Below are 25,228 nucleotides of genomic sequence, written 5' to 3'. Positions count from 1 at the left end.
GTGGAGGAAATCAGACTCTGGGTACATTACTTAATAATGTTATGGGCGCCATGGTACCATAGCGGTTAGTGCGGCGCTATTTCAGCTGGGAGCATTCTGGAGTTCAGAGTTCAATTCCAGTGCCGTTCTGTAAGGAGTCTATAGGTCCTCCCTAGTGGTTTCCTCCCAGAGTCCAAAGACTTGCTGGGTAGGTTAATTAGCCATTGTGTATGGTCCTGTGATTCAATTAGGGTTAATCAGATTTGTCGGGAGTTGGTGGGCGGTGTGGCTCGAAAAGTTGGAGGGGTCTACTCAACACTGTATCACCAAATGAATAATAAAATAGATTGTCTACGAAGGTTCTCAGCCTTCCAGGTCATTGTTTGTCAAGCAGTAGTAATAAGATAAATTGTGATTCTGGGCACTCTTTAGTGAAAGTCATGCTCATGGCATGCTATGCCTTGTTAGTAGGTACAGCTGTGAGACACACTGTCCAATAATGCTCGGCTCTGGACTGTGAGGCACACTGTCCAATAATGCTTGGCTCTGGGCTGTGAGGCACACTGTCCAATAATGCTCGGCTCTGGGCTGTAAGACACACTGTCCAATAATGCTCGGCTCTGGGCTGTGAGACACACTGTCCAATAATGCCCGGCTCTGGACTGTAAGGCACACTGTCCAATAATGCTCAGCTCTGGGCTGTGAGGCACACTGTCCAATAATGCTCAGCTCTGGGCTGTGAGGCACATTGTCCAATAATGCCCGGCTCTGGGCTGTGAGGCACATTGTCCAATAATGCCCGGCTCTGGGCTGTGAGACACACTGTCCAATAATGCTCAGCTCTGGGCTGTGAGGCACACTGTCCAATAATGCTCAGCTCTGGGCTGTGAGGCACATTGTCCAATAATGCCCGGCTCTGGGCTGTGAGGCACATTGTCCAATAATGCCCAGCTCTGGGCTGTGAGACACACTGTCCAATAATGCCCGGCTCTGGGCTGTGAGGCACATTGTCCAATAATGCTCAGCTCTGGGCTGTGAGGCACACTGTCCAATAATGCCCGGCTCTGGGCTGTGAGACACACTGTCCAATAATGCCCGGCTCTGGGCTTTGAGGCTCACTGTCCAATAATGCTCAGCTCTGGGCTGTGAGGCACACTGTCCAATAATGCTCGGCTCTGGGCTGTGAGGCACACTGTCCAATAATGCTCGGCTCTGGGCTGTAAGACACACTGTCCAATAATGCTCGGCTCTGGGCTGTGAGGCACACTGTCCAATAATGCTTGGCTCTGGGCTGTAAGACACACTGTCCAATAATGCTCGGCTCTGGGCTGTGAGACACACTGTCCAATAATGCCCGGCTCTGGACTGTAAGGCACACTGTCCAATAATGCTCAGCTCTGGGCTGTGAGGCACATTGTCCAATAATGCCTGGCTCTGGGCTGTGAGGCACATTGTCCAATAATGCCCGGCTCTGGGCTGTGAGACACACTGTCCAATAATGCTCAGCTCTGGGCTGTGAGGCACACTGTCCAATAATGCTCAGCTCTGGTTTCCGTTGAGTTCAGAGTTCAGAGTTCACACATGACTGCATGACAAGACATCCAAATAATCACATTGTCAGATTCGCCGATGACACCACAGTGGTGGGGCTCGTCATCAACAATGATGAGATGGTCTATGGAGAGGAGGTGGAAGAGCTCAAGGCCTGATGCCAGGCAAATAACCTCTTCCTCAATGTCAATAAGACAAAGGAGATGGTTATTGCCGTCAGGAGAACTCGTGCCACTCACACCCCTCTTTACATCAGCAGCACAGCAATGGAAACTCGAGCAGTTTCAAACTCCCACGAGCGCACATCTTGCACAACCTTTCAAGGTCCCAGAACACATTATAGAGAATCAGGAAAGCTGACTAATGCCTCTACCTTCTGAGGAGGCTGAAAAGATCTGGACTATGCACGTCTATACTCACGTCATTCTACAGATGCACAGTAGGAAGCATCCTAACAAGCTGCATCACTGCATGACATGGAGACTGTACAGTGGCAGACAGAAAGGCTCTACAGTGGGTAAGCAAAACTGCCCAACACATTACCTGCACCAGCCTACCCACCATCAAGGACATATACACAGAAAAGGCTAGTAACATCATGAAGGATCCCACCCACCCTGCTCATGGACCATCAGGGAGGATACTACGTAGCATCTAGCCAGGATCATCACATTCAAAAACAGTTACTTTCCCAAAGCAGTATGGTCGATCAGCACCTCCTCCCACAAACCTACTCCTCTACACCCCCACCTCCACTAGCATCACTTTATGGACATACAATCGATCTCTGCGTATCAGCTATCTTATGTATTTATCTTTATTGTGTTTTTTCATTATTGTGTTCTTATTGTGTTTTTATGTGCTGCATCAGATCCAGAGTAACAATTACCTTTTTCTCCTTTACACTTGTGCACTGGGAATGTCATTAAACAAACTTGAATCTTGAATTGTGAAGAGCAGCCATTGACACACCATCCAGTAAGAAGCTAGGCTTTGTCGATGACATGCTGAGGCATGTGTGATTTGCACACACCTTTCAGTAGGAATGGACTTTAGGAATGTTAGCTAATGATTGACAGACAGTGGATGCATGAGCATTGAGTGATGGGTGGTCAGGTCACACTAACCTGAGATGGTTAGCTCTGGACTTGGCATTCAGCAATAATCATTTTCTCAGTCTGGGAGGGCGTGCTGTTGAGTCAGTTTCTGGCACACTGTGAGTAATGAGCTTGTATATACTTTATACTTTGTTTTTTTTTATCAACTTTTTTTTCTTACTCAGGTGATTTGCTATCAGGAGACATCAAGTCAAATGTATCAACATCAAATGCGTCAACTTCAGGCGATTCAGAGACACATGTGAAGTCATCTGATATTCCAGTCTCTGAGCTGAAATCAGAACCATCAACAGTATCAGACGCAAATTCAACTAATCTCAAGGCTTCTGAAATTGGTTTATCTGATCACAAGTCAACTGATGTCAAATTAGCAGATTCTATACCAACTGTGGTCATGTCATCCAATTCTCAGACATCTGAGGTCAGGTTAGCCACTTACAAATCATCTGAGGTAAAGCCAACACCCAAATCAGTCGAGGGCAAGACAGTTGATCCTAAGGTGTCAGAAGACATGTCAGATGATCTCAAAACATCTGAAGTCAATTCAACATGTCCTAAATCATCTGAGGTCAAGACAGTTGATCCTGATATATCAGTGGTCAAGTCAACTGATATAAAAGCATCTGAGATCAAGTCAGCTTGCTTTGAACTATCTGATGTCAAGACAATTGATCCCAAGGTGATGGAAGTCAAATCAGCTGATCACAAGCCAGTTAAAATCAAAACAGTTGATGCTAAATTGTCAGAGGTCAAGTTAGCAGATTCTAAATCATCGAAAATCCAGACACCTTATCCTAAACCATCTGAGATGTCAGCTTGTTCTACACCATTTGATGTCAAGACAATTGAACCCAATATGATAGAGGTCAAATCGGATTATCACAAACCTTCTGATGTCAAGACAATTGATCCCAAGGATTCAGAGGTCAAATTAGAAGATTCCAAAACATCTGAGATCCTGACAGCTTATCCCACACAGTCAGAGATCAATTTAGCTTGTTCTAAGTCATCTGAGGTCAAGACTATTGATCCTGAGCAGTCAGAGTTTAAGGTAGATGATCCTAAAAAGTCTGAGCTCAAAACAGCTGATCCTGTCCCACCTGAGGTCATTTCAACAAAACTCAGACAGTCCAAAGACAAACTGCTTGATTCTGGAAAAGCAGAAGTCCAGTCAGTTGATCTCAAACAATCTGAAGTCAAGTCAGTTGATCTCAAACAATCTGAAGTCAAGTTAGTTGATCCAAAACCATCTGAGACAGGGTCAGTAGCTCCCAAACAATCCAAGGACATACTTGCTGAACTTGGGATGTGTAAAGACAAATCAATTGATTCCAAGCCATCGGAGGTTAAGTCAGCTAAATCCACATTTTCTGAGGTCAAGTCAATTGCTTCTAATCTGACAGAGAACAGGGTAGCTGATCCCAAATCTTCTGAGGTCAAATTAGCTGCTACCAATGATTCTGATTTTAATTCCAGTACTCCCAATGAACCTGAAGTCAAGTCAGCTGCTTCCAAGGAATATGACATCAATTCAATTCCTTCCAATTCCTCAGATGCCAAGTTATCTGAATTGGAAGCAACTGATCCCAAATCTTCTGAGATTGAATCAAATTCCAAGGGGCCTGTGGTTAGATCAGTTGATCCTGAGATTCCTGAAATCATGTTAGCTATTTCCAAACCAAGTGAGGTTATATTATCTGTTACAAAACCAGTTGATATCAACTCAACTGATCCCAAAGTATCTACTGTGATATCAGCCAATCTAGAACTTTGTGACATGGTAGCTCGTTTCCATAGGTCTTATGACCAATTATTAAGCAATCCAGAAATCTGTAGAATAAGGTCAACAGGTGCAAAATCGTGTAACAATATGCTTTGTATGTTGGAATTGGATGAGCTGAGGTTGCAGATTAAACAACTACGGAAGGAATTAGAGGAGACCCAGGAACAAGCAGCCCGACACCAGAAGAGCTACTTGGATTTACAAGGTAGGTGGACTTGCTAAAGGAAAGGGTTTGGGAGATGAAGCCAAACAATATGTGCTCTGAGTTCAATCCTGGAAATGAGACTGAGCATTCAGTGTTGGCAGAAATAGTCGTGATTATTGGTAAACTGAGGATTTATGCGCATTGAACTTTGACGTGAGGCACTGGAGCGAGGAGTTGACGTACAGTAGTCAGACAGCTGGGGTTAGGCATGTGGGGTTTCTATGGACAGAGATTCAGGAGTTGGGCACGAAGATGTCCCAGACGTGTGGCACAAATAAAATTATCAGAGGTGAGGAACTGAATCTGTACTCAACGGAGAGCATTGCAATTATACTGAGGAGATTTTAATTGAAATGGAGGGAAGGTGAAAGACTCCTTTTCCAATGTAGGACTAGGTGGAGCAGTTACTTTTACATCCTTTCAGCTAAAGGGTTATATCTAACTCAAACAACGCACATTGCCTCAATTTTTCTTTTTTTTCTTTAAACACATCACCCTTACTGGGCCTAAGCTGCTGAAGACAGCAACTTGCTAGAGTTCTCTGTCCAGGGCCAGTCTTTCAGATTGTCCCCGGGAGTTGCCTGTCTTCAAAACTCCTTCCTTTCCCAGGGATGGGGTCTTTGAAGCTTCCGTTGGCGTTTCTGTAGCTCTGGGTTTTAATGGGATGGAGTTGCTAGCCCCATGCCCAGCCCTCCTCCTTTCACAGCCAGGCTGGGACCGTCCATGGCAGAGTTATATTGCTGCACAGACATTTGCAAAGACTATCGGAAGTTAATTTGGGTGGATTTTAGCGTGAGCCTGCAAGGTATCGAGCTTTTTCATTGGCAATCCCACAGAGTAATCCTGGTTAAAATGATCTTACATTGGCACTGAGCAAATGTTCTTCTAATCTAATTACCAGGGCATATTTACATCAGAAATAGGCAGTTAAAACTATACAACAAAGGAACAAAATTAGACCATTCAGCCCATTGAGTCTGCTCTGCTGTTTCATCATGGTTGATCCACTTCCCTCTCTACCCCATTCTTCTGTCTTCTCACCATAATGTTTTGCACCCTCACTAATCAAGAACCGATCCACCTCCACCCTAAATACACCCAATGACCTGGCCACCACAGCTGCCTGTGGCAATGAATTCCACCTATTCATCACCCTCTGGCTAAAGAAATTCCTCCTTATCTCTGTTCTAAGTGGATGTCATTCTACTCTGAAATTGTGCCCTGTGGTCCTCAACTCCCCACTATAGGAAACATTTTCTCCATGTCCACTCTATCTAAACCTTTCAACATTTGATAGGTTTCCACGAGATTCTCCCCCCCCCCCCACACCCCCCATTCTTCTAAATTCCACTGAGTACAGGCCCAGAACCATCAAACGCTCCTCATATGTTAACCTTTTCATTACTGGAATCATTCTTGTGAACCTCCCCTGAACCCTCTCCAATGCCAACACATCCTTTCTTAGATAAGGGGGCCAAAACTGCTCAGAATACTCCAAGTGAGGCCTCACCAGTACCTAATAAAGCTCCAGCATTAGTTTCTCCTTTTATGTTCTAGTCCTCTCGAAATGAATGCTAACATTGCATTCACCTTCCTCACCACTGACTCAACCTTTAAGTTAACCTAGTTAACCTTTAGGAAAAAGGTGTAACCATGGGCACTAACAAAAGTCTCAGCTATGCCAACCTTTTTGTCGGCTACATGGAACAGTCTATGTTCCAATCGTACATTGGTATCATTCCTCAACTTTTCCTATGCTACATCAATGACTGGATTGGTGCTGCTTCCTCCACCCATGCTGAACTCGTTGACTTCATCAAGTTTGCCTCCATGTTCTACCCTGCCCTCAAATTTACCTCGTCCATTTCCGACACCTCCCTCCCCTTTCCCGATCTCTCTCTAGCTGTGGAGACAGCTTATCTTCTGATAAACCCACTGATTCTCACAGCTACCTAGACTACACCTCTTCCCACCCGGTTACTTGTAAAAGTGCCATCCCCTTCTCTCAGTTCCTCCAGATCTCAGGATGAAGCTTTTCAGTCGAGAACTAAGGAGATAGCCTCTTTCTTTCAATGGTGGAGGCTTCCCTTCCTCCTCCATTAATGCTGCCCTCACCCACATTTCTTCCATTTCGTGCATGTCTGTCCTCACCCCATCCTACTTCCATCCCACCAGGGATAGGGTTCCTTTTGTCCTCACCTACCACCCCACCAGCCTCCGCATCTAGCACACAATTCTCTGTATTTTCTGTGATCTCCAACAGGATCCCACCACCAAGCACATCTTTCCCTCCCCCGCACCTTCTGTTTTCCACAGGGATCGCTCCGTACATGGCATGACTCTGTCCTTGTCCATTCGTCCCTTCACACTGATCTGCCTCCTGGCACTTATCCTTGCAAGCTGAACAAGTGCTACACCTGCCCCTAGACCTCTTCCGTCACTACCATTCAGGGCCCCAAACAGTCCTTCCAGGTGAGGCGACACTTCACCTGTGAGTCTGTTAGGGTCATCTGTTGTATCTAGTACTCCCGGTGTGGCCTCCTGTATATCAGTGAGACCCGACATAGAATGGGAGACCACTTCAACGAGTACTTACACTCCGTCTGCCAGAAGAAACAGGATTTCCCAGTGGCCACCCATTTTAATTCCACTTCCCATTCCCATTCTGATACGTCAGTCAACGGCCTCCTCTACTGCCATGATGAGGCCACACTGGGTTGGAGGAGCAAAACCTTATATTCTGTCTGGGTAGCCTCCAACGTGATGGCATGAACGTCGATTTCTTGAACTTACAGTAATGGCATACCCCTCCCACCCCCATCACTATTACCCATTCCCATTTCCCTCTCTTCCTTATCCACCCATCACCTCCCTCTGGTGCACCTCCCCCTTCTTAATCTCTTTCACCAATCAACTTCCCAGTCTTTACTTCACCCAGCCTTCCCGGTTTCACCTATCATCTACTACTTTGTATTTCTCCCTCCCCTCCCCTCCTCTCACCTTCTTACTCTGACCTCACCTTTTTTTCTCTCGTCCTGATGAAGGGTCTCGGCCTGAAACATCGACTGTGTACTCTTTTCCATAGATGCTACCTGCCCTGCTGAGTTCCTCCAGCATTTTGTTTGTGTTAACCTTTAGGAAATCCTGCATGAGGACTCCCAAGTCTCAAGTCCCTTTACACCGAGGATTTTTGAATTTTCTCCCTGTTCAGAAAATAGTGTACAGTTTTATTCCTTTTACCAAAATGAAAGAGAAGCAAATAGAAGCATGACTATCCATCAGGCTCCTTGTGCTTGTCTTGCCATTCAATAATCTATGGCTGATATTTTATCTTAGCTCTCCTCTCTAATTCTATGATATTTAATATTTGGATATTAGTTTAATAGAGCTGTTAGGGAGGGTTTAAACTAATTTGGCAGGGGGATGGGAACCGGTATGATAGAGCAGAGGAAAGGGAAAACAGAAATAAATCTAAGATAGTGAGCAGTAAAGATGTCAGGAAAGACAGGCAGGTGATGGGGCAAATGTGTAGCCATTGGGATGAGTTGCAGTGCAATAAAGTTGCAGTGAAATCAAAGCAAAAAGTATCAAATACTGGTCTTAAGGTGTTGTACTTAAATGCACGCAGCATTAGAAATAAGGTGGATGATCTTGTTGTACAGCTACAGATTGGCAGATATGATGTTGTGGCCATCACTGAGACCTGGCTAAAGGATGCATGTCTCTGGGAGCTGAACGTCCAAGGATACACGGTGTATCGGAAGGATAGGAAGGTAGGCAGAGGGGGAGGCGTGGCTTTATTGGTAAGAAATGATATTAAATCATTAGAAAGAGGTGATATAGGATCGGAAGGTGCAGAATCTTTATGGGTTGAGCTACGGAATAGCAGGGGTAAAAGGACCCTGATGGCAGTTATTTATAGGCCTCCAAACAGCTACAGGGATGTAGACTACAAATTACAACTGGAAATAGAAAAGGCTTGTCAGAAGGGCAGTGTTATGATAATTGTGGGGGATTTTAACATGCGAGTAGATTGGAAAAATCAGGTCGGCACTGGATCTCGAGAGAATTTGTAGAATGTCTGCGAGATGGCTTTTTAGAACAGCTTGTTGTTGAGCCCACTAGGGGATCGGCTGTACTGGATTGGGTATTGTGTAATGAACCGGAGGTGATTGGAGAGATTGAGGTGAAGGAACCCTTAGGAGACAGTGATCATAACATGATTGAGTTCACTGTGAAATTAGAAAAAGAGAAGCCGAAATCTGATGTGTCGGTGTTTCAGTGGAGTAAAGGAAACTACAATGGCATGAGAGAGGAACTGGCCAAAGTTGACTGGAAAGAGACACTGGTGGGAAAGACGGCAGAGAAGCAGTGGCTGGAGTTTATGCGAGAAATGAGGAATGTGCAAGACAGGTATATTCCAAAAAAGAAGAAATTTTCGAGTGGAGAAAGGATGCAACCGTGGTTGACAAGAGAAGTCAAAGCCAAAGTTAAAGCTAAGGAGAGGGCATACAAGGAAGCAAAAATTAGTGGGAAGACAGAGGATTGGGAAGTCTTGAAAACCTTACAAAAGGAAACCAAGAAGGTCATTAAGAGAGAAAAAATTAACTATGAAAGGAAACTAGCAAATAATATCAAAGAGGATACTAAAAGCTTTTTCAAGTATATAAAGAGTAAAAGACAGATGAGAGTAGATATAGGACCGATAGAAAATGATACTGGAGAAATTGTAATGGGAGATGAGGAGATGGCAGAGGAACTGAACAAGTATTTTGCATCAGTCTTCACTGAGGAAGATAGCAGGATACCGGACACTCAAGGGTGGCAGGGAAGAGAAGTGTGCGCAGTCACAATTATGACAGAGAAAGTACTCAGGAAGCTGAATAGGCTAAAGGTCGATAAATCTCCTGGACCAGATGAAATGCACCCTTGTGTTCTGAAGGAAGTAGCTGTGGAGATTGCGGAGGCATTAGTGATGATCTTTCAAAAGTCGATAGATTCTGGCATGGTTCTGGAAGACTGGAAGATTGCAAATGTCACTCCGCTATTTAAGAAGGGGGCAAGGAAGCAAAAAGGAAATTATAGACCTGTTAGCTTGACGTCGGTGGTTGGGAAGTTGTTGGAGTCGATTGTCAAGGATGAGGTTACAGAGTACCTGGAGGCATATGACAAGATAGGCAGAACTCAGCATGGATTCCTTAAAGGAAAATCCTGCCTGACAAACCTATTACAATTTTTTGAGGAAATTACCAGTAGGCTAGACAAGGGAGATGCAGTGGATGTTGTATATTTGGATTTTCAGAAGGCCTTTGACAAGGTGCCACACATGAGGCTGCTTAACAAGATAAGAGCCCATGGAATTACAGGAAAGTTACATACGTAGATAGAGCGTTGGCTGATTGGCAGGAAACAGAGAGTGGGAATAAAGGGATCCTATTCTGGTTGGCTGCCGGTTACCAGTGGTGTTCCACAGGGATCAGTGTTGGGGCCGCTTCTTTTTACATTGTACATCCATGATTTGGATTATGGAATAGATGGCTTTGTGGCTAAGTTTGCTGACGATACGAAGATAGGTGGAGGGGCCGGTAGTGCTGAGGAAACGGAGAGTCTGCAGAGAGACTTGGATAGATTGGAAGAATGGGCAGAGAAGTAGCAAATGAAGTACAATGTTGGAAAGTGTATGGTTATGCACTTTGGCAGAAAAAATAAACGGGCAGACTATTATTTAAACGGGGAAAGAATTCAAAGTTCTGAGATGCAACAGGACTTGGGAGTCCTCGTACAGGATTCCCTTAAAGTTAACCTCCAGGTTGAGTCGGTAGTGAAGAAGGTGAATGCAATGTTGGCATTCATTTCTAGAGGGATAGAGTATAGGAGCAGGGATGTGATGTTGAGGCTCTATAAGGCGCTGGTGAGACCTCACTTGGAGTACTGTGGGCAGTTTTGGTCTCCTTATTTAAGAAAGGATGTGCTGATTTTGGAGAGGGTACAGAGAAGATTCACTAGAATGATTCCGGGAATGAGAGGGTTAACATATGAGGAACGTTTGTCCGCTCTTGGACTGTATTCCTTGGAGTTTAGAAGAATGAGGGGAGACCTCATAGAAACATTTCGAATGTTAAAAGGCATGGACAGAGTGGATGTGGCAAAGTTGTTTCCCATGATGGGGGAGTCTAGTACGAGAGGGCATGACTTCAGGATTGAAGGGCGCCCTTTCAGAACAGAAATGCGAAAAGATTTTTTTAGTCAGAGGGTGGTGAATCTATGGAATTTGTTGCCACGGGCAGCAGTGGAGGCCAAGTCATTGGGTGTATTTAAGGCAGAGATTGATAGGTATCTGAGTAGCCAGGGCATCAAAGGTTATAGTGAGAAGGCGGGGCAGTGGGATTAAATAGGATAAAATGGATCAGCTCATGATAAAATGGCGGAGCAGACTCGATGGGCTGAATGGCCTACTTCTGCTCCTTTGTCTTATGGTCTTATGGTCTTATGATATTTAATATCCAAAAGTCTATTGATCTGTCTTGAATGTCAGTATTCAATGACTGATAGTTGAGGGTGGCTGAGGCACAAGCCCTCATTCCACTTAAACAGTATTTGAATGTTTACTCAGAGAACTATGGCCTAGAGAAACTGGTTTGGTTGGGTAGCTGTTGATCAGCCATCACAGATACAATAAGCCAAATGGCCTTTTCCTGGGTTGTAAGCTACAATGAAGACTTTGCTCCTCATCTCACTTCTGAATGGCCAAATGCTTATTTTGAAACTGAGTCCTGGTTTGAGACAGCTCTGTGTTTAATGTGGTAAAATCCTACGTGTGGGATCACTGTTCATAGGAATACAAGACGCTTTCCCCCAGCTCCCCCATCCACCCTATCCTAGGAATCAATCTGATAATTATATTCCCTTTATCCTAAGTATACATATTTCCATGTTCTGGGTAGCCAACCAATGTGCAACGTTCCAAGTGCGCTCATACCAAATGGCTATTTGATCGCACGATGATGTTCTTGTTCGTGCACTTAAATCACCTTGTAAAGAAAGACCAGTGTACTTCGCTTTCCTACTTATTTGCTGAACTTCCATGTTAACTTTTGTTTAACATCGTGCAAATACTATACACCTGAATGCCAAGACTTTTCAACAGTATCATTAAAAAAACTCAGCTTTTCTACTTTTTCCAACAAAAATGTACATATTTCCATATTATACTTTATATGTCCAATCCCCACCCAAACAATTTCCTTGTATTTCACCCCTCTGTATTTCATAGAACATAGTACATAGAAATTTTCAGCGTGTTACAGGCCCTTCGGCCCACAATGTTGTGCTGACCATGCAACCTCCTCTAGAAACTGCCTAGAATTTCCCTAGTGCATAGCCTTCTATTTTTCTAAGCTCCATGTACCTACCTAAGAGGCTGTTAAAAGACCCTATTGGATCTGCTTCCACCACTGCCGCTGACAGTGTGTTCCATGCACCCTTCACTCTCTGTGTTCTTCCGTGAAGCATGATGCAACCTTTTCACATCTCAAATAAATATAGAAAGTGCTGGAAATATTCAGTAGGCCAGGCAGCATCTGTGAGGACAGAATAGAGTTCATGCTTCAGGTCACTAACTTTTTAGCTGACACTGCCATCCAGCTTGGTTTCCTCAGATGCTCTTTGGAGTAGTACAAGATCAGCTTTACTCTCATACCATCCTTTGGTATGTTTAAAGGGAGAGCACAGAGGGAGCTTCACTTTGTATTTAACCCCTATTAGACAAGTCTTTTGCTTTTCCAAACACTGCAGGATTGCTGGAGGAACAGCGATTGGTCAATGTGCAACAAACTGAAAACTTTGCCAAACAGATCCAACGTCTCCAAGGTGAGTGACGGGGTTTGGGACTGATCTGTGCTATGGAGTACAAGCCTACTGCTGGGTAAAGCTTGGGTTAAGGAATAGGCAGTGCAGAGGTGCCTTGCCAGATGAGCACATAAGCAGAGGCCAGCAGGATGTCTGGCAGCCCTGAAGTGTGATTGTGGCCTAAAGGCAAATTCCTCGTTTTCAGTCAGTAGATAAATCAGTAAGTGAACTCAGCTGAATTGCGCATAGACTCCTGGGATTCATAATAAGGCAATGTGACACAAGACCACAGAGGGTGTGTGAGTGCTGAGGGCCTTGCCTGGTTTATGGATAATAGTGATCAGTTTGGAACATGTTTGGTTAAGAATGGTAGAACACTTACTGTTACATGAAACGTAAACTCAGTGGAGTTTTTAGTGCAAGTACAGTATCTTCTTTCCTGATATGAATACCTGCACATTCCCCAAATCTCCCCTGCAGTCTTTCCATTGTCACGATATCCTTTTTGAGTGTGTATGTAGCAGGAGAACACATTGGTCGCAGGTTACAGGTGAGTGTGTGGGAGCAGACATCGGATGTGTGTGCAGTTATAAAGTTTTTTCATGAGACCACACCTGGAGTGCCTTATACAGTTTGGTGTCCGTCCCTTAAAAAAGATTTTATTGCAATGGAGGGAGTGCAGCAATGATTTACCAGGCCGATTGCAAGGATGGCGGGGTGCTGCATGAGGATGGATGAGGGATCGTGGTGTAAGTGTAAAGTTTTGGGCCATTTAGAAGTGAGCTGAGAACAAAGTTCTTCACTCAGAGGCTAATTTTTTTTATTGGAATCCACTAGAGGGGTTTGGGGGCTCACTCACTGAGTTCACTCAAAACAGATTGATAGTCTTCTGAACATGCTGAATCAATGGATATGGGAAATATGCAGGAAAATAGCATTGAGGCAGAAGTTCAACCATGACCTTGATGACTGATGGAGCAAACTGTAAGGGGCAAGTGGCCTTCAGCTACTCCCATTTCTTAACGTAAACACGAGGAATTCTGCAGATGCTGGAAATTCAAGCAACAACACATCAAAGTTGCTGGTGAACACAGCAGGCCGGGCAGCATCTCTAGGAAGAGGTACAGTCGATGTTTCGGGCCGAAACCCTTCGTCAGGACTACGTCGACTGTACCTCTTCCTAGAGATGCTGCCCGGCCTGCTGCGTTCACCAGCAACTTTGATGTGTTACTCCCATTTCTTATGTTCTTTGTGGTTCTTCAGTAGTTTTGACTCTGTCCTAATCTGCATCTTCTCTGGATGAGTTTAAGCTTCATTGGTTGGAGTGGCATATGGGTGAGGGGGGAAGTTGGCTTAAATGGCCTATTCTGTTCCTTTAACTAACACAGCAGACTCAATGACAATACTTGTAGGCATCTTCTTTGTTCCATTCAGTACAGCTCCGGTCCGTTCAGGAGGAGATTGACAGCTTAGAGGAAGAGAAGGAGAGTGAGCTGATGGAAGCGCATGAGGAGCTTCACAGCGCACAGGAGGAGATTGTGAACCTTCGTCAGGCAGCTGAAGAGGCAGCGGGAGAGCGGGAGAATGAGATTGCAACCTTGCAGGAGGAGCTGTGTCGCATTCGAGCAGAGTTGGAGCACCTTCAGCGGACAACAGTGGAGTACGAACTGGAGATCACCACGCTGCGAGCTGAGATACAGATGAAAAGCGACACTCAGCAGAAGAAAAATTCTGAGGAGGTCACCCAGCTCCAGGGTATGATCCAAGTGAAGGTGGTATGGGTTTCATACAGAGCGGCCATTTGATAGAGAGGGGTTTCCATGTGATGGGGAGATGTGTGCTGATGAGTGGAACCATTAGGATTGTGGTTACTGTTCATGTGGAGTCTGCTACCGGTATAAGGTAATGTCCAAAGTACTTCAGGATGAGTTTAAATGTTAGACTTTGTGGGTGAGAGTCTTAGCATTACTTTGCAAGCTATGTGTGTGAATGGGAAAGAGCACCGCCCTGTTAAAGGAGAGTTGTAAGGAAGATTGATTTTACTCTTAGACTTAAGCGCCAGTTCTGGAACTGATGGGGGCAATTCAACTATTGAAAATAAATTAGGGGAACTGAAGGAACCACATAAAAAGACAGCAAAGAGTGAGATGGGCAAATGAAATTTAACAGCGGAGGATGTAGGGTAAGAAGACTATGGAAAGGCAGTAAGATCGGAATGGCACTTGAAATTGGTGCAGGAACAAAGAGCAGAGTAATGAGACTAACACAGTGATGTCTGTGACACCAAATTATGGCACTCACCTAGTGGCCAAATGGCCTCTCTTTTGCACTTTAACAACTATCCAGTAAAGTAAAAATAAGATAGAAAAGCAAAACGAGCATGTAAAGGTATGATGGGCTGAATTGGGCTGGTTCTGGCACTTGTTCAAGGAAAGTACCAATGCCTGACTGCTTATGGGTAAGTAAAGCACAGCCTTAGCGCAGCCCCACCATTAGTCCTGGGAGAACTGAGTGGCAGAAACCAGCAAGTCTGTTACTACATTCCATCACCAAGCCCCACACGAGGAATTTACTTCTGTAATCTTCCACCAGCCAGACCTGGTGTCAGATCAAAGTCCCCAATCAATTATTTATGTTAAACATCCTACATTATTGTTTTGTTGGTATTTTGTAGCATTTGAATACAGTGGATTGTGGTTAATTGGGCCATCAGTTAATAGAGGCAGCTGCTTATTTGCGGCAACTCTTGAAGAAAAACAAATCAAGAAAACAGCCAGGAGTCCCTTTGTTTATTTGGGACACTATGTTGCTTAATTACAACAGGTTCTAATTAGTGTCAGTCACGCACAAGTCATGTGGCCATTAGACACTACACCATGCTTAGAGTGAACGGTTTTTAAATAGTGTCAGTTATGTGTGTTTATGTTCAAAAAGCAGTGATTTTTGTCACTGATAGTTGGCGAGAAATAAGCAGTGAGACAATGCAGAACCTTTTTGCTCACTTCAGTTTCAAGCAATCAGGCTTGGAGATGCTAGAAACGCCAGGGAGTGAAAATGAAATGATTTCACTACTTCAACAAGTTAGAAATTATGAAAAATTTGAAGGTAGCAACAATCATCTTTAACGTTACAATAAAGACAGAGGCACAATCATTGAAAGCATTGTTTGAAGGCAGTTCATTATCTGCACCAGGTGCCTGTGCTTATTTTGTTAATTTACAGTTAATCAAAAGAACATGACAGCATACACTGGTTTAATTCCTTCATTGATAGGAACTCATACACAGTTTTATAATAACACACATAAAAATTGCTGGTGAATGCAGCAGGCCAGGCAGCATCTATAGGAAGGGGTACAGTGGACGTTTCGGGCCGAGACCCTTCGTCAGGACTAACTGAAAGAAGAGATAGTAAGAGATTTGAAAGTGGGAGGGGGAGGGGGAGATCCGAAATGATAGGAGAAAACAGGAGGGGGAGGGATGGAGCCAAGAGCTGGACAGTTGATTGGCAAAAGGGATATGAGAGGATCATGGGACAGGAGGCTCAGGGAGAAGGAAAAGGGGGAGGGGGGGGAAGCCCAGAGGATGGGCAAGGAGTATAGTGAGAGGGACAGAAGGAGAAAAAGGAGAGAGAGAGAGAGAGAGAGAGAGAGAGAGAGAGAGAGAGAGAGAGAGAGAGAGAAAAGAAAATAATAAATAAATAACGGATGGGGTACAAAGGAGAGATGGGCCATTAACGGAAGTTAGAGAAGTCAATGTTCATGCCATCAGGTTGGAGGCAACCCAGACGGAATATAAGATTTTGTTCCTCCAACCTGAGTGTGGCTTCATCTTGACAGTAGGGGAGGCCGTGGATAGACATATCAGAAAGGGAATGGGACGTGGAATTAAAATGTGTGGCCACTGGGAGATCCTGCTTTCTCTGGCGGACAGAGTGTAGGTGTTCAGCGAAACGGTCTCCCAGCCTGCGTTGGGTCTTGCCAATATATAGAGGGCCGCATTGGGAGCACCGGATGCAGTATATCACCCCAGCCAACTCACAGGTGAAGTGTCGCCTCACCTGGAAGGACTGTCTGGAGCCCTGAATGGTGGTGAGGGAGGAAGTGTAAGGGCATGTATAGCACTTGTTCCACTTACAAGGATAAGTGCTGGGAGGGAGATTGGTGGGAAGGGATGGGGGGGACGAATGGACAAGGGAATTGCGTAGGGAGCGATCCCTGCGGAAAGCAGAATGGGGGGGAGAGAAAGGTGTGCTTAGTAGTGGGATCCCGTTGGAGGTGGCGGAAGTTACGGAGAATTATATGTTGGATCCGGAGGCTGGTGGGGTGGTAGGTGAGGACAAGGGGAACCCTATTCCTAGTGGGGTGGTGGGAGGATGGGGTGAGAGCAGATGTGTGTGAAATGGGAGAGATTCATTTGAGAGCAGAGTTAATGATGGAGGAAGGGAAGCCCCTTTCTTTAAAAAAGGAGGACATCTCCTTCGTCCTAGAATGAAAAGCCTCATCCTGAGAGCAGATGCGGCGGAGACGGAGGAATTGCAAGAAGGGGATGTCATTTTTGCATGAGACAGGGTGAGAAGAGGAATAGTCCAGGTAGCTGTGAGAGTCCGTAGGCTTATGGTAGACATCAGTAGATAAGCTGTCTCCAGAGATAAAGACAGAAAGATCAAGAAAGGGGAGGGAGGTGTCAGAAATGGACCAGGTAAACTTGAGGGCAGGGTGAAAGTTGGAGGCAAAGTTAATGAAGTCAACGAGCTCAGCATGCGTGCAGGAAGCAGTGCCAATGCAGTCGTCCATGGAGCGAAGGAAAAGTGGGGGACAGAATTTTGATAGTTAATTTGTTCTGTTTTTCATTTAAATACATAATTTGTTACTCAGTTAAACAGTATTTTATCTTTTTTATACCTTTTTTAACTATTTCCATGAAACTTCAGCGAATTGGGCTAAAGTGTATTGGTCCCGAAGTGTCCAATTCACGAGAATCCACTGTATGCTTTTGCTCTTTTGCCTTTACTTTTTCTATTTGAAATGACTGCGACATTTAAAAATTCTTACAAAATATTATAAACATTGACAGAGGGAGAGCTTATGAGCTGTCAGAATTTCTGGGACAGCGTCTCAGGAGTATGCTAGCTGGAGCCAAGTCACTGCTAAGACTTTGCTATCCCTTTATGTCTGCCTTGAACCTCAGGGCAATTGGCCCCAATCATTCGGACCACATTAGTTCAGAAAGAGGGAGAGTATTTAGTCATGAGCAATGGGGAAATAGGGAAAATTCCAGATGAAATGAGACAATTCCGATAGTATGTTTTAGGAGGAAAGCAAAGAGAAAAAGTTGAGTTAGTGTAACAGCAAGAGGGAGAAAGGGTTGGAATAAACATGGAAATGATGCTGAGTCAATATCAACGCAAAGCTTTTTTAAAAGTTGTTACAGTAAATGGCACTGACAACCTACTCTGATTTGCTGAAAGATTCAATATAGGTAAGAATAGGTAAGATGAGTAAGAATAATAAAATTATTGTTCTTGGAAATGTTTAATTCTCCATATCTCCTGGGAAAATACAAGTTTGTAAGGAAATGGAAATGAAGTGACTAAATTATGTAAAGGTTTGCTCCCTCTAGTATTGTGTTAGCCAGCTCACAAGGACAGATACATTATTAGATCTAGCTATGAATAATAAAATGGATCTTGTCGATGAACTAGATTAGGATATTGACTGCGTGCAGGGGTTAAGATCCAGATGGAAAGGGAATTGTTCAATACAAACACCAGAAGGCTAGATCAGTTTTGGGCAGACTTTAAAAATACAAGAATATGCTGATGTGCTGAGAGGTGGAAAGGGATATAAGTGTACTGGAATATGCAAAATCTGTTTCAGAAAATAAAGAAAAGGATCAGGTACAGGCCTTAAGTCAAGTCAGGTCTCTTCTGGCACCAATATGATTATGCCTGAGCTTTTACCTGAAGTCCTGTTTTCATTCATTTCAAATCCCTTTGGAATCTAACAAACTTATCCCCTTTTTGCGGGGCAGAGAATTCCAAATGATCCAAAAGCCTCAGAGGGGGAAAAAGAACCTTATACAATCCCTCTTTCCTAGACAGCTCCCTCTTGTTCTATAGCCTCTGGCCAGATATTTCAATTAGATTGCCTTTCATTTTTCTAAGCTCCATTTAGCATGGACTGTTCCCATTTAATCTCTTCTCACAGGTTAATTCCTTCGACTCAGAGATTAATGATTGCATTTGTAGGGAAAGTTCTTTGTTCGGCAGGACTTTTGATCTCCCTAAGTCATTTTGCAGCCATAAGTTTGCTGGGAACACCTCACTAGTAGGTGCTACTAGGTGATCCCCAGCTCCCATGCAAAACATAGCATCTGCTGTGGGCAGTACTCTACCAGCTTGTCCAGATCTTTCTGACTGGGTAAGAGCACTCATCTCACCTCCTTCCACCACTGCAGCGCCTATTCACTCAGTATCTGAGACTTGTTTTATTGCGACACATCACTTCAAAAGTTGGTTGCATTTTGACAACTGTGAGTATTTAGAGTACACCAATAGGAAAGTCTGTTTCAGTGTGGTTGAAGCTGGTGAGTATCACAAGCATCATTAGAATGATCTGCATTACATTTTTAATGCTGAAGAGTAATTTCTATGCCGAGGAATCCTTAGCTATAGTAGGAAAGTAGTCAGCTAGTGCAGAGAAGTTCTGCTAAAACCATTGTAACACACAATATGTTCATACTTCAGACATGGCATAATTTCCTATTCAGGCAGCTACTTGAGGATGGAGGGATTACAGCAATATTCACTTACTTTAATAGCACCACAGGAATAAGGACCTTCATTTATACAGAGGGACATGAGGAGACAGAGACATTCAAAAATTACCAGTTGCTTTCAAATCATTAATGGAGAAAAATTGTTTTCATAATGGAAGGCCTGTTAAAGATTTAAGGTGACTGGCAGAAATGCCAGGGAAACAAAATGAAAACATGTAGGACAGAGTAAGTCGTAATTAGGAATGCACAGCCTGGAAAGGTGACAAAAGTAGATATAATGGCTTCCTTCAATAAGGAAATAAAATAATTATATGGCATGTAGAAAGTGGGATTAACTGTGTGGCTCTGTGCAGACAGAGCCATGATGGGCTAAGTGCTCTTTATCTGGCTGTATCAGACTATGATTTATGTTAATAACTATGCTGCATTCAAAAAAAGGAAACAACAATTAGTTTTAGGATGCTGTGGGCAAAACAATTATCAATCATATGTGTAGGAATGTGGTTAAAAAGAAAAACAAAATAAGGCTCTCAGATGAACATGATAAGACAAGTTTAGAAAATAAATTTAAAAAGCGATCTATCAGAAAAATATTTAACAAAATATTCTGAAAATAGAATTAAAAACAAGTGGGACTGTGAAAGGAGGAGATGTTTTCAATCAATTGGACTGGTGGGGCAAGTTGTTGGAAGATATGCACAGGTTGTATATATGGGGTTTGGTGTGGGGTAGTTAAATGCTTGAACTGACTTCCCTGACTCAATGAATTCTGTCGTGATCCCTTGCATTTCAGTGTAAGACCATCACTATAAGAATGAAGCTGGAGGTTTTAAAAGAATGCTCTTCTAAGCAAGATTTTTTAGGATATGGAATGTTCAACCACAAATTATTATCTCCTTGGACATTTGTGTTGCTATTTAAGCTGTGTGTATAACAGGTGCAGTCCAGTGCCTGCAGGTCGAGTGTCGAAATCTGGCTCAAGAGTGTCGAGTTCTGCAGAATGATAATAAACAGCTGAGGGAAAAGCTGCAGCAAATGGAACGGCAGAGCCACAGGTAGGAGAGCTCCAGTGTGAAATGTCCACTGGTGTAGAGGCTTGCACTCTCACTACCTCACACAGATACATAAATGAACTTGTAATCACACGTGTGTACTCACTTTATCATCTGCACACACACGCACACACACACACACACACACACAGAGTTGCATGAATGTTCACAAACAGATGCTCACTCGCAGTCATTCAAATTCACACGCATGGACTTCCACTTCACTGACATTATCACGGAAACACATAGATTGGTTCACTTTGTCACACCCACGTACACTCACTAACACAAAGGAAGATAAATTCGATAGTCCTTAAGAATTGGCAAGTGGATTGCAATCAGTGATTTGCCCAGTTTGGTTTGATCTGTTCCTGACAGCCCTCATACTGCCTGTTCATTGTCATGGTTTTGATCCCAAGCCACGACAATATAATGCAGCAATTGAACTGCCATTGAAAAGGAGCCCGGTTTTATGAGTGCAAGCACAAATCAAAACTACTGTAACTGAAATCACCTAAATGAGCTGACACCTCCTAAAAGGGAAGTGCATTTTTGGTCTAGAAGGTGATTTTGCAAAACCTTATGGCAGTAAAAGGAAAGTTGGACTCCATGATTTTCCAGCACCACGTTAAGAGTAAGGAGGTGAAGAGAAGGGGTTATGTTAGCACAAACAGAAAAGTCACTCAAAATCTTGTTGCTGCAGTGGAACTATTGATATCTGTCAGGCAGGCCTAGCTATTTACACTTATTGTTGTTAATATCAGTGTTACAGTGGGATAATAGGGTTTTACTGAAATATAGCAACCTGTCTTCCATCCTCTGACAGGTTGCTGATTGCTAACCACTCACCAGGATGGTGGCTTTGGTTTGATGCAACAGGAATAGGATGTCCTCTACCAGACCAACAGTTTTTAAGAATCCCATTCTGCCAGTATCCACTCTGCTAAGTGTTAGTCAACCAACCAACCCTGAATGCCACTGCTGAGAGGAGCAGTCCGGAGCTTTTAGGTCCAAAGGCTCTTGAGATCGAATTTCAATGCTATCTGCAGTCTCCTCCACTGTAAGCCAGGAGGTCTTCACCAATCTTTGGAGGAGCACTATGCAGTGCTACCCTAACACAATTTCATGTTTCTTGTTGTATTGCTGCCCGTCAGCCCCATCAAACATTTTACCAGAATGGAGTAGATCTCCAGGACTTCTTGAGAATCGTCCACTCCAAACCACGGTTGGCCCCAGCAGAACGCAGGTGACTGTTGCTAATTTGGGTGTCCGTGGCTGAACTCCAAGTCAGCTTTTTCACGAGAGAAGATGAGCCTTCAACTCAACGTACAAAAGCAAGGTTTTGTGTCAATATGCATATTACAACATCACTGTCCAAATCAAGACCTTAGAAAATGTGGGCCACTTTCAATATCATGAGAGCGTCTTCTCAGTGAAAGTAAAAAGCGACATTGAAGTTCACTGTCACCTTCAGTGCTCCAGAAAAGCCTTTAACTGCCTGAGGGTGATAATGAAAACCAAACACAAAGTTCTTGACAGCAATGATTGCTGCTCTCCTGCATCTTTATACTTTATACTTTATTGTCGCCAAAACAATTGATACTAGAACGTACAATCATCACAGCGATATTTGATTCTGTGCTTCCCACTCCCTGGATTACAAATATTAAATATTAAAAATAGTAAAACTTAGTAAATATTAAAAATTTAAATTATAAATCATAAATAAAAAATAGAAAAATGGAAAGTAAGGTAGTGCAAAAAAACCGAGAGGCAGGTCCAGATATTTGGAGGGTACGGCCCAGATCCGGGTCAGGATCCGTTCAGCAGTCTTATCACAGTTGGAAAGAAGCTGTTCCCAAATCTGGCCGTATGAGTCTTCAAGCTCCTGAGCCTTCTCCCGGAGGGAAGAGGGACAAAAGGTGTGTTGGCTGGGTGGGTTGTGTCCTTGATTATCCTGGCAGCACTGCTCCGACAGTGTGCGGTGTAAAGTGAGTCCAAGGACGGAAGATTGGTTTGTGTGATGTGCTGCGCCGTGTTCATGATCTTCTGCAGCTTCTTTCGGTCTTGGACAGGACAACTTCCATACCAGGTTGTGATGCACCCTAGAAGAATGCTTTCTACGGTGCATCTATAAAAATTAGTGAGGGTTTTAGGGGACAGGCCAAATTTCTTTAGTTTTCTCAGGAAGTAAAGGCGCTGGTGGGCCTTCTTGGCAGTGAACTCTGCTTGGTTGGACCAAGTCAGGTCACTAGTGATATTTACCCCGAGGAACTTAAAGCTTTTGACCTGTTCCATTTGCGCACCACCGATGTAAATTGGGTTGTGCGGTCCGCTACTCCTTCTGAAGTCAACAACCAATTCCTTCGTCTTGCTGACGTTGATGGAAAGGTTATTATCTTCGCACCATGCCACCAGGTTCTTAATTTCCTCTCTGTACTCAAACTCATCATTACCCGAGATACGGCCTACAATTGTTGTGTCATCAGCAAACTTATATATTGAGTTTGATGGAAACTTGGCTACACAATCATGAGTGTACAGTGAGTACAGCAGGGGGCTGAGTACACAGCCTTGTGGGGCACTGGTGCTCAGAGTGATTGTAGAGGAGAGCTTGTCCCCTATTTTTACAGCCTGGGTCCTGTCTGTGAGGAAGTTGAAGATCCAGCTGCAGATCTGAGTGCTAAGGCCCAGGTTCCGGAGCTTAAGAATCAGTTTATTTGGAATGATGGTATTAAAGACAGAGCTGTGGTCAGTGGAAAGGAGCCTTACGTATGCGTCTTTATTCTCCAGGTGTTCTAAGGAGGAATGTAGGGCCAGAGAGATGGCATCTGCCGTTGACCTGTTGCTCCGGTAGGCAAATTGCAAAGCGTCGAGGTTGACTGGTAGGCTGTGGTTGATGTGTGCCATAACCAATCTCACGAAGCACTTCATAGCAATTGATGTCAGAGCCACAGGTCGATAGTCATTCAGGCATGCCACCTTGCACTTCTTCAGCACTGGGATTATCGTTGCCTTCTTAAAACACGAGGGGATCGTAGACTGAAGCAAGGAGCAGTTGAAGATGTCAGCAAACATTCCAGCTAGCTCACTTGCACAGGCCCGGACAACCCATCCTGGGACGCCATCTGGGCCCATCGCCTTCCTTGGATTTATCTTCAGGAAGGCCCTTCTAATGTCCTCCTCGGTGACGATGAAGCTTGATGCCACCAGGTCCGGTTCATCCGGAGGGAGCGGGATGCTCCTCTTCTGTTCGAATCTTGCGTAGAATACATTAAGTTCGTCAGGAAGAGAAGCGCCACAGTTATTGATATTCCCAGCCTTTTCTTTGTGCCCAGTGATCTCATTTAGACCCTGCCATAGTCTTCTGGCATCCCTCTGGTTAGTCTGGGCTTCCAACTTGGCTCGATATTGCCTCTTGGTGCCCTTAATGGCTTTCCGGAGTTCACGCCTGGATTCCGTGTAGTGACTGGTATCCCTGGACCTAAAAGCCGCAGCTCTAGCTTTTAAAAGGGGCTTAACCTCATAATTCATCCAAGGTTTCCGGTTAGGGAGTACCCAGATCGTCTTGCGAGACACACAGTCCTCCGTGCATTTCCAAATAAAGTCTGTGGCAGCTGAGGCATACTCATTGAGGTTAGCTGCCAAGTCCTTGAATACTAACCAGTCCACCGATTCAAGGTAGTCACGGAGGACCTCATTCTTTGGAGATGTGGACGACTTACGGTAGGCATGTCAAAACACTGGAGAGACACTGCCAAAATCCTCCAAACCTATTGGTAAGATAAGTGAACCGACATTAATATCTTCCTCCAGGGTAACATGTCCAATATTAAATTACACTCAGCTGACTGAAAGGAAGGCCACATTCATACACCCAGCAATCAACTCCCAAAACAGATACTTTGTTCTGAGCTCTGTCACTGGAAAAGATTACTGGGTGGCCAGAGGAAGAAAAAATACAGAATGTTCTGAAAGCCTCTTTGAGTAAGTACAAGCTCTTTGGAATCCCTGGCCCATGTCCTGCCAAATGGACAAGAAGGATTTGGGTTGGCACTAAGAAACTTGAATTGGGAATATGCAGAGCCTAGTGTAAATGTCAGAAGGGAAACAAACTGTCCACCCACTCCCCAGACAACTTTTGCCCCACATGTGGTAGAGTATGTTGGTTCCACATTGGCCAGATCATCTACCTTAGAATACACTGACGAGGGTGGGTGCATGTTACTTGACATTTGAATGATACTTGGTTGTTGCTGATTATCACAGTGTCAGATTGACCACAATGCCAATAGAAAAACCATCTCAAAGTAAATGTTTCATACATTCAAATCATACCAAGTATCATTTGAATGTCAATTAACATGCATCCATTAACATGACCAGTTCATTTGAATGTCTGATTTACCATTTACTGACAGTTCCTCCGTCTGTTGTTGACCATCATGGTGTCAGTTTGACCACAATTTCAATAGAGAAACCATCTCAAAGTATATGTTTCATACGTTCAGATGAAATGGTCATGGGTAGCTGGCGCAGAAATGATTATAGGCTGCTGGCTTTGCTTTTCATTACCTTCCTTTTCTTCCTCTTGTTCTTCCGTCACTTCTACTTCTTTCTGCTCCGTAGCTGCTTACTATATATCTGCAAGGAAAGGCTGAATCCTCATGTTCTTGAAGTTTTGCAAGATTTTTCAGAAGATAAAGGATCTTGACAGCTTTCCCTCTGAGCTCTGCAAAGCTCATCTAAAGTTGTTCAGGTAGCATAGACACTGTCTGAACATGCATCTAATCTGCTCAATTACTTTGTGTGTAGAATTACGTTTTTATGTAACATGTTGCCCCAAGTGTGTGCTGTACGTTGGCCATTTCTTCAGCATGTAGTCTTAGTCTCCAGAAGTAATCTTTTGGTTT

General features: G+C 44.0%; 1 protein-coding gene across 1 annotated transcript in view; it reads left to right on the top strand.

Annotated features, from left to right (window-relative positions):
* Positions 1-25,228, top strand: part of LOC140186986 (uncharacterized) — a 61,467-nt gene that overhangs the window by 10,525 nt on the left and 25,714 nt on the right. Inside the window, exons 4-7 of the mRNA XM_072241853.1 lie at positions 2,813-4,636; positions 12,431-12,505; positions 13,919-14,239; positions 20,201-20,318. Coding sequence (XP_072097954.1) covers positions 2,813-4,636; positions 12,431-12,505; positions 13,919-14,239; positions 20,201-20,318 — 2,338 coding nt within the window. The remainder of the gene's footprint in view (positions 1-2,812; positions 4,637-12,430; positions 12,506-13,918; positions 14,240-20,200; positions 20,319-25,228) is intronic.

Source organism: Mobula birostris, chromosome 23 (assembly GCF_030028105.1).
Source record: "Mobula birostris isolate sMobBir1 chromosome 23, sMobBir1.hap1, whole genome shotgun sequence".
Lineage (NCBI taxonomy): Eukaryota > Metazoa > Chordata > Chondrichthyes > Myliobatiformes > Myliobatidae > Mobula > Mobula birostris.
This window is presented reverse-complemented; position numbering and strand designations above follow the sequence as displayed.